The 13,717-nt window shown below is 46.4% G+C and overlaps 1 protein-coding gene across 2 annotated transcripts in view; it reads left to right on the top strand.

Annotated features, from left to right (window-relative positions):
* The first annotated feature begins 2,000 nt into the window (after nt 1–2,000).
* Nucleotides 2,001–13,717, top strand: part of cdc25b (cell division cycle 25B) — a 43,928-nt gene continuing 32,211 nt past the window's right edge. For both annotated transcript variants that reach the window (XM_069923532.1, XM_069923531.1), the window contains exons 1-5: nt 2,001–2,376; nt 3,837–3,910; nt 7,247–7,298; nt 12,919–12,960; nt 13,536–13,566. In XM_069923532.1, coding sequence (XP_069779633.1) covers nt 2,186–2,376; nt 3,837–3,910; nt 7,247–7,298; nt 12,919–12,960; nt 13,536–13,566 — 390 coding nt within the window. In that variant the 5' untranslated portion in view covers nt 2,001–2,185. The remainder of the gene's footprint in view (nt 2,377–3,836; nt 3,911–7,246; nt 7,299–12,918; nt 12,961–13,535; nt 13,567–13,717) is intronic.

Below are 13,717 nucleotides of genomic sequence, written 5' to 3'. Positions count from 1 at the left end.
TCACTCATTCATGAACAAAGCAGACCTAACAATACTCAGCTTCACTTCCTCAGAACTGCAGCAGACCTTCATTCCCCAATCTCTAAAGTGGAGCTGGAACCTTAAGAACTTGTACAATTGTCCATGCTGAATTTGATATTTTGTGTTTTGATAGATTTATTGGGGTCTGAAACTGAGCCAATGAGAAAACAAATTTCTTGACTCCTTAGATTTGAGAAAGTACTGTCTTCTTTGTTATATTGCCCATGGAGAGAATGAGCAGTGGAGAGTGTCAAGAACATCAGATTCTTGGGTGTCACCATCTCGGAGGATCTGCCTGGAACCTCCATTGTTGATGTAATCAGGAAGAAGGTTTGCAAGCAGCTATATATTGTGAGGGGATTCGGTAGGTCACCAAAGACTCCCGAAAACCTCTACAGGTGTATTGTAGAGAGCATTCTGGCTGGCTGCATCAGTCTGGTATGGGCATGACAATGCACAGGACTGGAAAAGACTCCAGAGGGTTGTTAACTCAGCTTGTGACATCATGGGCACTGGACTTCAGTCCATTGAGGACATCTACAAGAGGTGGTAAGGAACCCCATCACCCAGGCCATACTCTCTTCACTCTGCTACCATCAAGGAGGAAGTACAGGAGCTTCTTCCCCTTAGCCATCAGATTCCTGAACAGAAATTGAACCATAGATGTGAAAGTCTGCAGATTCTGTGTTCCAGACACAATCGTGCAAAAATTGATGTAGCAAAAATAAAGATAACCAACATTTTGAGCTTCAGCCCTTCATAAGGTATGGAAAAATGGCGACAGGGGCCTGAACACTAAAAGTGGGGGGGGGGGGTAGGGACCGGGGAAGGAGCCCAGTCCCACGGGCAGGAGGGAGGGAGAGCACACCGACAAACAGGGGGAGGAGGGATGGTTCTGTGAATGGATGGAGAGCTGGAGGAAAGAAGACAAATGGAAAGGAGGGAGAACAGGGAGCCGGTGAGCAGAACCCTGAGAATTCGACGTTGATGCCATCCGGTTGGCGAACGCCGTGACGGAAGATGAAGCGCCGTTGCTCCCATTCACGGGCGGACTCGGTGGGAGAGCAGGCACGTGAGTGGGGGGGGGGGCGGGCGTGGAACCACGGGCACGACCCCGCTTTGCCTTTTTCTCGCAGTTTTATCTTTGAAATGAGGTCCCGCTGAAACGTTTGGGCCGCGGCGATGCCGCGGACTCCGTGACAGGTCCGTGACCGTAAATTCTGAGTGACTGCTTTTCTCCGTCACTTGGGCCCCCCACCCTGCCCGCCCGCCCGCCACCTCCACGGGAAAGCGAAGTGGGGAATGGTGCAGGGATAGGTGGATATTTTAATGCAGGAGTCCCAGTGACTTCTCAAGAGGCTCTGCCACCCTCCCACCCCCCCCACATCCCACCCCCCCCCACCCCCACCCCCCCCACATCCCACCCCCCCCCACATCCCACCCCCCCCACATCCCACCCCCCCCACCCCCACCCCCCCCACATCCCACCCCCCCCACATCCCACCCCCCCTCCCCACCCCCCCACCCCCCCCACTCCCCCGCCCACTCCCCCACACCACCCCACACCACCCCACCCCCCCAGTGAGGTTTACAATCTGGACTCAGCTGTTCCCCGCGGGAATAAAAAGGATACAAACCGAACCCCGCATTTTGAGAATGGGGGGGGAGACACAATAATATTGCTCGCTCTAAAGAGAAAGATATTCGACTCTTACATTCTTACGGGCCGAACCTTCTAATCTATGTTATAAATATGGGAAATAAGTTAACTGAAGATTAAAGTGCCAATATCCTGCGGGTTTAAAGTACCTTTGAAGATCCAACCCCCCCCCCCCACTTTCTCCAATGGACTGGCCCCAGTGGGGCTCGGATGGAAGAGCAGCTGCGATTGGTGGACGCCGGAAGAGCCGTCGTCACTGGAAAGGGCTGGTCTCATTGGCGGAGTGCTCGGAGGTCCGGGCGCCTGATTGGCAGAGGGACCCAGGCGGGGCGGGGCGGGGCTCGGCGCGGTGTTGATTTTCGAAATAAAGGCGGCGGCGGCGAGCGGGCCCGGGCCCGACTGGATGGAGCGGCCGGGGCTCGGCGACTGAGGCTCGACCCCGCTATCTCCCCCCCTCCTCGACCCCGCCCCCCACCCCCCCCCCCCCCCCAGCTTCTGGCGGACATGAGCGAAGCCGGCCCTTCCAGAGCCGCCCCGGGCCCCAGGCCCTTCGCTGGCCTCGCTGCCCTGCCGAAGGCTCGGCCGTGCAAGGCGCTCTTCCCCGGCACGGGGGCCGCCTCCCGCGGGGAGCCTCCGGTGCTCAGCCCCGTCACCCACCTGGCCCTCAACATGGACAACCTGAGAGGCCTGGGCAGGTAAAGGGGGCTGGGGTGGGGGGGGGGGTGGGGGGGGGGGGGCTTGGCAAAGCGCTGCGACCCTCTGGCGGGGGGGGGGGGGTGCGAGGGAGAATAGAGTCGGAACGTGGCATGAGTTACAGCGCCAACATTGCTCTAAGTAAGAAAATAAGCGTGCAGGAGAAAGGGGCGAGGGTCTGAAGGGAGAGAGGAAGAAGCTGCCTTGAGTGCTCGCCCTCAGGCTCCTGGACCTCCTTCCTGATGGTAACCGATTCAAGAGCTTGCCCGGGTCCTTGTGCGTGGGGGGTTGGTTGCAAATTAAGTTTAAGTCTATGTGCAAGAGGGGGGGGGGGGGGGGGGGTTGGTTGCAAATTAAGTTTAGGCCTATGCGCAAAGGGGGGGGGGTTTGGTGCAGATGAAGTGTAGGTCTATGTGCAAGGGGGGGGTTGGTTGCAAATTAAGTTTAGGTCTATATGCAAGGGGGGGTTGTTGCAAATTAAATTTAGGTCTATGCGCAAAGTGGGGGGTTTGGTGCAGATGAAGTGTAGGTCTATGTGCAAGGGGGGGTTGGTTGCAAATTAAGTTTAGGTCTATGTTCAAGGGGGGGTTGGTTGCAAATTAAGTTTAGGTCTATATGCAAGGGGGGTTGTTGCAAATTAAATTTAGGTCTATGCGCAAAGGGGGGGGGTTTGGTGCAGATGAAGTGTAGGTCTATGTGCGGGGGGGGGGGGGGTTGGTTGCAAATTAAGTTTAGGTCGGTTGCAAATTAAGTTTAGGTCTATGTGCAGGGGGGGTTGGTTGCAAATTAAGTTTAGGTCTATGTGCAGGAGAGGGGGTTGGTTGCAAATTAAGTTTAGGTCTATGTGCAGGAGAGGGGGTTGGTTGCAAATTAAGTTTAGGTCTATGTGCAGGGGGGGTCGGTTGCAAATTAAGTTTAGGTCTATGTGCAGGGGGGGTTGGTTGCAAATTAAGTTTAGGTCTATGTGCAGGAGAGGGGGTTGGTTGCAAATTAAGTTTAGGTCTATGCAAAGAGGGGGGGTTTGGTGCAGATGAAGTTTAGGTCTATGCACAAGAGAGGGGGTTTGGTGCAAATTGAGTTTAGGTCTATGCGCAAAGGGGGGGTTTGTTGCAAATTGAGTTTAGGTCTATGCGCAAAGGGGGGGGTTTGTTGCAAATTGAGTTTAGGTCTATGCGCAAAGGGGGGGTTTGTTGCAAATTGAGTTTAGGTCTATGCGCAAAGGGGGGGGGGTTTGTTGCAAATTGAGTTTAGGTCTATGCGCAAAGGGTTTGTCAGATGCCTTTACAGATGCTGCAAATTTGAGCTGGATGAATGGAGTGTAAGGGTCTGGTTTTATACAAACATGCACATCATTGGGTCACGTTAATTCAGTGTCTTTCTATGAAAACTTTGAGAAACTTAAATTGTTTCTCAATTGCTGGTTTAATCTGTTTCTTCTTTGCATTTTGTTTGCAAATGGCAGCGGCGACACACCAAAACGCAGGCCAGATGGGGCCCCGTTGCTCATTAAGTCTCTTTCATCAGAATCTGATGCAGGTATGTGTAATGAGGCTTCTGGTCAAAATAATGACTTGCAGTTCAATCTCTTGTGTTTTAGCTGTATATTGTATGCAGTTGGGAGATTGCACCACTAGTTCACCAGGGATCATCCCAGTTACCTTGTGTATATAAAGCAGTCCAGAGCTCCAGTCTAGCCTTCCAGGGTTCATCTTGCAGACATCAAGACCACTTAAGTGTACATATTAGTTTATTAAAGCTGTCTTATTCTCGCAATGCTGGTGTGGTTATTGTCAGTACAATTTAATAAACTAAATGTAAACATGCACCTCATTTGGTGTCTGGAATGAGCAAGTGAGGTAAAAAGCATTAACAGGACCTCTGAGTCAGAGTACCTGGGGAGAAAAGGAATGGTTGGTATTTCAAACCCTGGTGGCTTCTACAATTTCTCAGTCTTGGTAACTTTTCCTCCGTGTTGACCATTCTTCTCTCCCACCCCTGACCCTCACTATTGCTACTGAATCAGCTAAGTTCTTACCTAGATTGTTTGCCTTCAGGGTCCAGCTTTTACTGTCTTCTGTCAGTCTCCAGAGGAAAATAAAATGCAATACTGGGTTAAATTGTTAAGCCTCTTCCATTGAAGTGTTTATCTTGTGGTGTAATCAGTTGCATTTAGAGAAGGTGCTAACTGTCTGATGTGAAATCCCATTTTGTAAAGAAACTGACAAAGAATATTTCTTGTTTAGTAAGGGAGGTGGCACAGTGCTCCCTGTTAAATATTAATAGTCAACTAGTGTGGTACTGACCAAATATGTCTAAGGAGGTGACTGGTAATTTTCCTAAGTGGCACTGCTATAGTTTTGCATTTACCCATTGTAGCAGTGAAGGTGGAGTTGTCTCTCCATTAGACTTCAGCAACCATGCAGGATGTGCCACGCTGCTGGGAAATCCACCACTGCTGTCTCAAGCTTGAAAGAGGGGAAGATTTCACTTCGATGGCCTCGTGTCATCCCGTGCAATGCACAAATAGGTGGGAGAAACTCAGCAGATCACACAGCATCCATAAATAAAGGGTAATCAATTATGGTTTTTTAGACTGCAATGTTGGGAAAATCGCAAAAATAAAATGATTACTGCCGGTGTGGTTGTTCACACTGGGCGTCTTTTTAGACTGCCAGTACCTGAGTGCAGCAGTCATGGTGGTTGGACGTGCAGTAGAGTGAATGACCGTCAACAAATGTTTTCCCAGTACAATTTACACTGCAGGCTTGCTCCAAAAAGTTGGGTCCTGCAGGATAAATTGCAGTGCAGGAATAGACTCAAAATTCCTGCACATTTTTTTAGACTGCTTATGTAGCATCCAAATTCTTTGATTGTGTTGTTACATGCCTGCAGTCTAAAATCTGTAAATGTTTCATTCCAGACAAAGGTCCCAGGCCCAAAACAATGGCTACCCTTTACATCCTTCGGATGTTGCGTGACCTGAGTTTTTTCCCCCAGCCTGTTTGTGTATTATGCTTGACTCCAGTGTCTGTGGACTCAACTCCATTGAGTTGTCCTCTGCAGAGAGTTTTGGAAAATTAAAGGATCAATTGACTGGGTGATTGCGTGCAAATCTGAATATAGTTGTTTTTACTTGAAACTTGCACCCTGTCGTATACCAGACTGGAGACCAGACTTTAATCGGGAAAATTAAACATTTGTGACTGCAATTTTTTGTGTGGGGGCTGGGGCTGAGGGTCCCTACTATATTGTATGGAACCCCTCAATCCATTTCCTTAATTTAAGTAGTTAAAGGGCAAGAACTTGCTGCTGCAAGGAGTAAATAAAAAAGAAGCATTAAGGGAAGGAATCTAAGTGATGGGTCATCTTAAATGGAGCATAAACTTTGCTTTGTGCTGTAAACTTTGCATGTGAAAGCAGCTGGATTTTTAAATGAAGCACCTTGATGTGTGCCAGATTGTTGTTGAGGGTATACTGAACCAAGGGGGTTGTGATTGCAGTTTTCTGCCTGTGTGGTGTAGCCCTTGGTTGTAACTGCTATTGTGCCTGTTTTTTTGTCTCTTCTCCCTCGCCTGCAAGCCCCCCTCCTGCAGTGTGAGACTGTGGCTATAGTCATAAGGAGTTTAAGTTGCAGCTGTTAACACTCCCAAAGTTTTGGCCATGTTCAATTGTTGTACGTAGTTTAGTTTATGACTGTAATGTAATTTTTTTTTGCCTGATTATATTTGTATAAAGGTAGGATTTTATTGGTGATTTCTTTTTTAAAAAGAGATTTAATTCTGCTTTGAGTGCACCTCTGCAAGAAGATAGCGTTCTTGAAGGTTAGTGCTCACTGAGATGTGTCCTTGGGAAATTCATGGGGCAAATATTGAAGTGGTTGTTTTTCAGGAGTAATTTCCCACCTTAGAGTCATGGCGGTTGGGATTTGGGGAAATACCTTGGATGTGAATCTTTATAGTGGCCTATTAATCTTTGTGTGATCAAAAATATTTTGTGAATTCACTATGGGAGTAAAATACAGGCATACCTTATTTAAAACGCTTGAAAGTTCAGTACTATGGAAAACTCCACTGTAATTACAATGTAATTTAATGTAATACATTCCATTTCTATAAATGGGATATATAAAACTGATCTTTATTGGCAATAAGTGATCATTGTTCATTTAAGAAATTTTGTCTCATCTAGATGTACATTAAAGCGCCCATGATTCCCACCAAAATTAGGTAGGTCGGTGCTGCGGGAGTGCAGGAGGCCCCAATCGGAGAGGGGATGGCAATAACTTTCGACGCAGCCACTTAACTACCTCTAGTCATCAGCAAATTCTTGGGAGTTCCCCTCCATACAAATTGGTGTTGTTCAGTGGTTTGGAAACTGGCTAGTCTGCCACATCAGAGCAGGGGCGAAAAAGACGTCTCCATCAGTGTAAGGCTGCGGGATAGTCAGGGAGCCCGATCACAGTGGGGACAGCAATGACTTTCAACACAGCTCAGGGCCTATATTTCAAATATTTTAAACTAGTCTTGTAAAGTATTGAGGTGGTTTAAATAGCAACAACAATAAAAACTTTAATGTAAATTTAAAACTGCAGGTCAGAAATTTCAAACCTTGTTGTATCAAGACCCACGCTTTTTGAAACCATGTATGCCTGTAAGTTGGATCCCCATTGTTAACAAGGGTCAGGATCTTTGGTTTGTATGGGTCTTGGGAGAAGTGGAGCATGGCTGGAATGGGGTGAGGGGTGAAGGGGTGGCAGGGAGAGTCATCAAGGTGGGGAGGCGGGGGTGAGACACATCCCTGGCAAATCAATTCTGGATGCAACAATGTGCTGATAGAGTCAATGGGTTTAGTAACTATTCTTGTCTTGCACAGGGCTTTGTATGGATTCACCAAGTCCAATGAATGAAAAGGAAATCGATGAAAAGTGAGTCATCTGGGTTACTAATTTTTTTGGTGTTCGGGTTTGATTGAGTTTTGGATTTTATTCAATTCCATTGAAGCTATGGCTTTTCACGTTGTAATGCTGTTAATGAGATCACAAGATACAAGAGCAGAAGTTGGCCAATCAGCGTTGTCTGCTCTGCCATTTAATCATGAACTGATCCTTATCACTCAGCCCCACTTCCTGGCCTTCTCACCATAACCCTTGATGTTCTGACTCAACAAATGCCTGTCAATCTGTGCCTTAAATACATCCAACAACTTCGCTTCCACTGCTGCCTGCGGCAACAAGTTCCATAGATTCGTGACCCTCATGAATATTGTGTGATTTAGTTTGAAGCTAAAAGTGCAGAGAACAAAACAAAGGACTCTACATCACCTTTGTTGACCTCACCAAAGCCTTCGACACCGTGAGCAGGAAAGGGCTTTGGCAAATACTAGAGCGCATCGGATGTCCCCCAAAGTTCCTCAACATGATTATCCAACTGCACGAAAACCAACAAGGTCGGGTCAGATACAGCAATGAGCTCTCTGAACCCTTCTCCATTAACAATGGCGTGAAGCAAGGCTGTGTTCTTGCACCAACCCTCTTTTCAATCTTCTTCAGCATGATGCTGAACCAAGCCATGAAAGACCCCAACAATGAAGACGCTGTTTACATCCGGTACCGCACGGATGGCAGTCTCTTCAATCTGAGGCGCCTGCAAGCTCACACCAAGACACAAGAGAAACTTGTCCGTGAACTACTCTTTGCAGATGATGCCGCTTTAGTTGCCCATTCAGAGCCAGCTCTTCAGCGCTTGACGTCCTGCTTTGCGGAAACTGCCAAAATGTTTGGCCTGGAAGTCAGCCTGAAGAAAACTGAGGTCCTCCATCAGCCAGCTCCCCACCATGACTACCAGCCCCCCCACATCTTCATCGGGCACACAAAACTCAAAACGGTCAACCAGTTTACCTATCTCGGCTGCACCATTTCATCAGATGCAAGGATCGACAATGAGATTGACAACAGACTCGCCAAGGCAAATAGCGCCTTTGGAAGACTACACAAAAGAGTCTGGAAAAACAACCAACTGAAAAACCTCACAAAGATAAGCGTATACAGAGCCGTTGTCATACCCACACTCCTGTTCGGCTCCGAATCATGGGTCCTCTACCGGCACCACCTACGGCTCCTAGAACGCTTCCACCAGCGTTGTCTCCGCTCCATCCTCAACATCCATTGGAGCGCTTACACCCCTAACGTCGAAGTACTCGAGATGGCAGAGGTCGACAGCATCGAGTCCACGCTGCTGAAGATCCAGCTGCGCTGGATGGGTCACGTCTCCAGAATGGAGGACCATCGCCTTCCCAAGATCATATTATATGGCGAGCTCTCCACTGGCCACCGTGACAGAGGTGCACCAAAGAAAAGGTAAAGAAATCTCTTGGTGCCTGCCACATTGACCACCGCCAGTGGGCTGATAACGCCTCAAACCGTGCATCTTGGCGCCTCACAGTTTGGCGGGCAGCAACCTCCTTTGAAGACCGCAGAGCCCACCTCACTGACAAAAGGCAAAGGAGGAAAAACCCAACACCCAACCCCAACCAACCAATTTTCCCTTGCAACCGCTGCAATCGTGTCTGCCTGTCCCGCATCGGACTTGTCAGCCACAAACGAGCCTGCAGCTGACGTGGACGTTTACACCCTCCATAAATCTTCGTCCGCGAAGCCAAGCCAAAGAATGTGCCATTGGATATTGCCACTTTCCCTGTATCAGCATTGCTTGTCAGTACCTGTGTATGTCTGGTTGTGTGCATGTTTTGCACTGTGGAGTGGAGAATGCAATTTGGGGTTTTACTTATACAATCAGATGACAATAGACATCTTGACTTGATCCTGGCATTCAGACCCTTGAATTAGTACATTTGTGGACCATCTACCTTCAGCCCACTAGAGTGAGTTGAAGTTCTGGCTGCCTGCCAGTTCAACTCTGCATCCCCCTTCAGCCCTTCCCTGTGGCCTTTTGGCCTTCTGCCAAGTTTTGAGGCCCAGTACACATTGAGTAACTACCCAACTGGCAGAGGACCAGCATTCTGCCCCTGCTAAGGGGGGTGGGGGGGGGGGGGGAAGGAGATGAACTGGAAATAAAGGATAGAGTTAAAGGGAAAGAGAATAAAAAAAGTTTTAAATAGACAACAGAATTAACAGGGCAGTAAGCTCAGGAAGGGATCAGAGACAATGGCCAAGTGCAATAGGAATCAATGTGAAAGGGGAGGTGAGTAATGGGTTAAAAGTATTTTGTATGAATGCACAAAGTACAAGAAATAAAGTGGATGAGCTCGAGGCTCAGTTGGAAATTGGCAAATCAGAGTGAAATTGTCCTCGAGAATAAATATTCAGCAATTGCGGTGAATTCCAGTCTGATATTGTTGCAGAAGTTCAAATTTAATCTACGAAAATGCAAGTGGCCAGAATCTTGAACCAACCTTCTCCATCGATCACTTAGGCAATGAAAATTGGGAGCCTGGTGCTTTGAATGATTTGACCACAGTGTGTTCTCTGTGGTGTGTTTTCCAATGCTATCATCTTGGATAGCATTGGAAATTTTTATTGGAGAGTTGTGGACAAACTTATATCATTACTTCGTAAACTTTTGATTACTGTTCAGTATTTTTAATTACCTTTTCGTTCAGATTATAAGGGTGGAGCTGCAGCAAACATCTTGACCACATCCTGGCCTATGTTCCAAGATAACAGCTGTGCCCTAGATCTCCCTGAGTTGACTAAATTTATAGTTTTTATTCTGCCAAGTTTTTAATTTGAGACAGATATTTTTGCTAATTGTGAAGTTAAACACATTTGAAAGCAGCCAGGGAATCTGGGTTGTGGCTTACAAGCATGCTTCTGTGTTCTTCAGATGTATTTGTCAGGCCAAGGAGGAGAATCGATTGTGGTCACCCTAATATCTAGAAGAGCCTTTCTCATTGGTGTATGAAGTGTTGGAACCCAACAGCATGGGCTGGTTGATGCAACCCATGCTTCTGTGATGCAAGTTGGATTCCCATCTTTTTTGTGTGGCCTTTTTAAACAGTAGATTCGTAGAATAGGAATGTAGGTCTTTTCAGGTGTATGGAACATCTGTTCCCCTCCACAGTACAACATTGTTCCTTCAAAGCTGTGTTTAAATTGAATCATGAGACATGGGAACAAAATAGGCTGTTCGGCCCATCAAGGCTGCTCTGCCATTAATCATGAGTGGATCCATTTTCCCACTCATCCCTGCCGTCTGGCCTTCTCTCCATAACCTTTGCCCTGGTTCATCAATAACCTATCAATCTGCATTAAATACACCCAATGACTTGACCCCCACAACCGCCTGTGGCAACAAATTCCACAGATTTACCACCACCTGCAGCTGTTCTGAGCGCACACTCTTCAACCCTGAAGTTGTGCCCTCTTTGTCCTAGACTCTCCCATCACTGGAAGCAACTCTTCTACCATCTATTACTTTCAATATGTTTCAGTGAGATTCCCCCTCATTCTATTAAACTCCACGAGTCCATGCCAAGAGCTGTCAAATGCTCCACCCTTTCATTTATCCTTGTGAACCTCTTCTGAACACTCTCCAATGTCAGCACATCCTTATTAAAGGAGTCCAAAATGACTCACTTTGGTCCAAATGAGGTTTCAGTAAACCCTTGTCATCACAGTCCTGCCCTTGTACAGCATTGCATTTGCTGTCTTTGCCACTGACCTGACCTGTAAATTTACCTTTGGGCATGAGGGCTCCCAGGTCCCTTTGCATCTGGGCACTTTCAATTTTCTCCCCATTTAGAAAACGATTTGCCCCTTTCTACAAAAGTAGAATGCCTGTCAATTGGTGCACATTCTGACTTGCTGGAGGAACTCTGGCAGCATCCATAGAAAACAATAGGCAGTTGATGTTTTGGCTTGGTTTAATCAGCAATTTCTGCAACACCCCCCCCCCCACTTCTCAAGCTTTCTCTCATCCTTCTGACTCCCTCTTGCTCTCCTGCACCTTTCTTTCTCTGTCCCCCTCCCCATCGCCTCATCTCCCACCCCTTCCCCCATCTTATCCAGGTGCCTGTCTGATATTCAGCATGCCTAAAACAGACCCAAGGCCTGAAGTGTTGGCTGTGTAATGTTTTCCGTGGATGCTGCGTTTCTGCCGTTCTTCCAGCAGTTCTGTGTATGTAAATTCCAGAATTCTTTCCAAAAGCTGGTTCATGACAGCCACTGGTGGAAATTATGTATGGGAATAAATAAACATTAATTCACCTCCTATACCAAAAATGTTTTGTTTTTTGAATTCTGGCTGCTTTCTCTTTACACGCAATACCACCACCCTCACTGGATTGGACCAGTATGGAACCACAGCACCAATCATTATGTGGGTTTTTGTTTCTGTAAGATTAAACTTCCTGAATAAGTTGCTTTAAATAATCCTGCAGCTCCAATCTCTCTGCCATCCTGCAGTAGCTTGAATGGTGAAATTGTCAAGTTTGTTTAGATGATTCCCTTTGTTCTCCCTTAGTCTTCAGCTTAATCTCAGTTTTTTCCAGATCTGCTTGCCGTGTTTTGAAAGACATCGCTACGTGTTCAGCTAATCCCTGCAGATGTTGCATTGGCGATACTTTGGAAAACGCTTTTTGTTCACTTTGTATTTAAAAATGCATTTTAACTATTTCAAACCCCCACCCATATACTGGACTTTGCAGAAACATGAAGATTTTAATGCGATTCCCTGCCCAAAGAACCAGACAAGACAGGTTTAGAATTGAAATTTTACTGATGTGCCAGAATTCTTCAAGACTTGTAGCTTCATGTTAATGGAGTAAACATCTATGACCTCCACTTAATTCCGGGGTGAGTGCCACCCCATCTGTTAATTTATTGATTGACCTACTGGGCAGGGCAAGTAATGTGTTGAGGAACGAGCCTGCCCTTTCTGTTTGACCAGCTAGTCTATGCTCCCTCTTTGTTCTGCAGTAATGATTAAATGGTGACAGCTGTAGGATTCCCTGGGTGGCATATGGTGGCTGGGTCTATTCTCCATGACAAAGGGACTTATTTGCATATAGGTGGTATCCAGAGAGTCCAGAGTCTATCACTATGGAAATGGCAACTTTGAATCCTTTTTGAGCTGTGAACACTTGGAATCTTTTTCATCATTATCTGTGCAGACTCCCTGCATTCATTGCAGACTTCAGTGCTTGCATGCTGTTCATGGACTGATGCAAGGCTGAGCAATTGTCCTCCAGGTAAAGTGCAAGTGCACTTGAGACTGCCAACATTATGATATTGTCCACCAATAGAGGACTGAGCTTTTAAAGCTGACCATTTATGCCTTGTTAGTAGAATCTTAAAGTCCCATGATATTCAAATGATTTGCTTTACTTGTGGGAATGTTATGAAATTTGAGGACGAACCCACAGAACCCTTTAGGCCTTCAGACTTGTGGTTTATGTTGGGCATTTTGACTGGGGATGGGTGCCTGCCCCTTCTGTAATTGATACCTCTGTTTAGAAGTTGCAACTTTTCTCATTCGTTTCTTCTAAGTGGCTTTTGCATCAGTTTTGATTTCTTGTCCTTTTTACAGGTTTGAAAAAGCAGTATTGGGAGCTGGAAAATTGATGGACAGGTAAACTTAGCCCTGTTGTCTGACATACCTGATTTTTTTGTCTGTATGCGCCATACCATTCAATACACCTTCAAGTAAGGCCCATTTCAGATTCATTATTCTGCTGTGTTTGTGTGGCAAGTGTGAATTCTGTGATATCGAGACTATGCTGGAAATAAAAACTTACAAACAGCGCCAGATTCGAACCCAGGTCGCTAGCGTCTTAACAGCATTGAACTCCCAGTTTTATTTCAGAATTGTGGATTTTTCTTAGCTAGCTGTTAACAATTCTCGGGCGATACTAATAACATCTGGAATTGTACGGCATCAGTGCACACCACTGGAAAAAAATGAGAATTTGTTTAATATCGGAGATTGCGCGTGGCGTTCACTAATCCCACTAAATTATCCACCAAATTGAATTTTCCTTGAACTGTGGTAATGCAAATGATCCTCCAGAACTGTCTGATCTGAAGCGAGGTGGCAATTCCGCAGAACCTTGGCTCTTTGGAGCATGTGAGCATTATCTTGTGGTGAACAACAGAAACAAGAAGTACTTGATCACTACAAATGCTTGTTTCCTGCTTTTTCTGCAGATTCCCCATTAGAAGAATGAACTCCCTTCCGGTGAGTTATCTCGACTGGTTAAGTGAATGTGCAGGCTTACATTTCCTGGTTAAATCTAAAGTGATTGTATTTTGTTCTGCATAATATTGCCCATGAAGACTGGCTTCAATTAGATCTAGTACTTTTGCTGCATGTTGGGGTTACCACAGGC

The sequence above is a fragment of the Narcine bancroftii genome, chromosome 3, assembly GCF_036971445.1.
Source record: "Narcine bancroftii isolate sNarBan1 chromosome 3, sNarBan1.hap1, whole genome shotgun sequence".
NCBI lineage: Eukaryota > Metazoa > Chordata > Chondrichthyes > Torpediniformes > Narcinidae > Narcine > Narcine bancroftii.
Note: the sequence above shows the minus strand (reverse complement) of the source record. Positions and strands in the feature narration are given on the sequence as shown.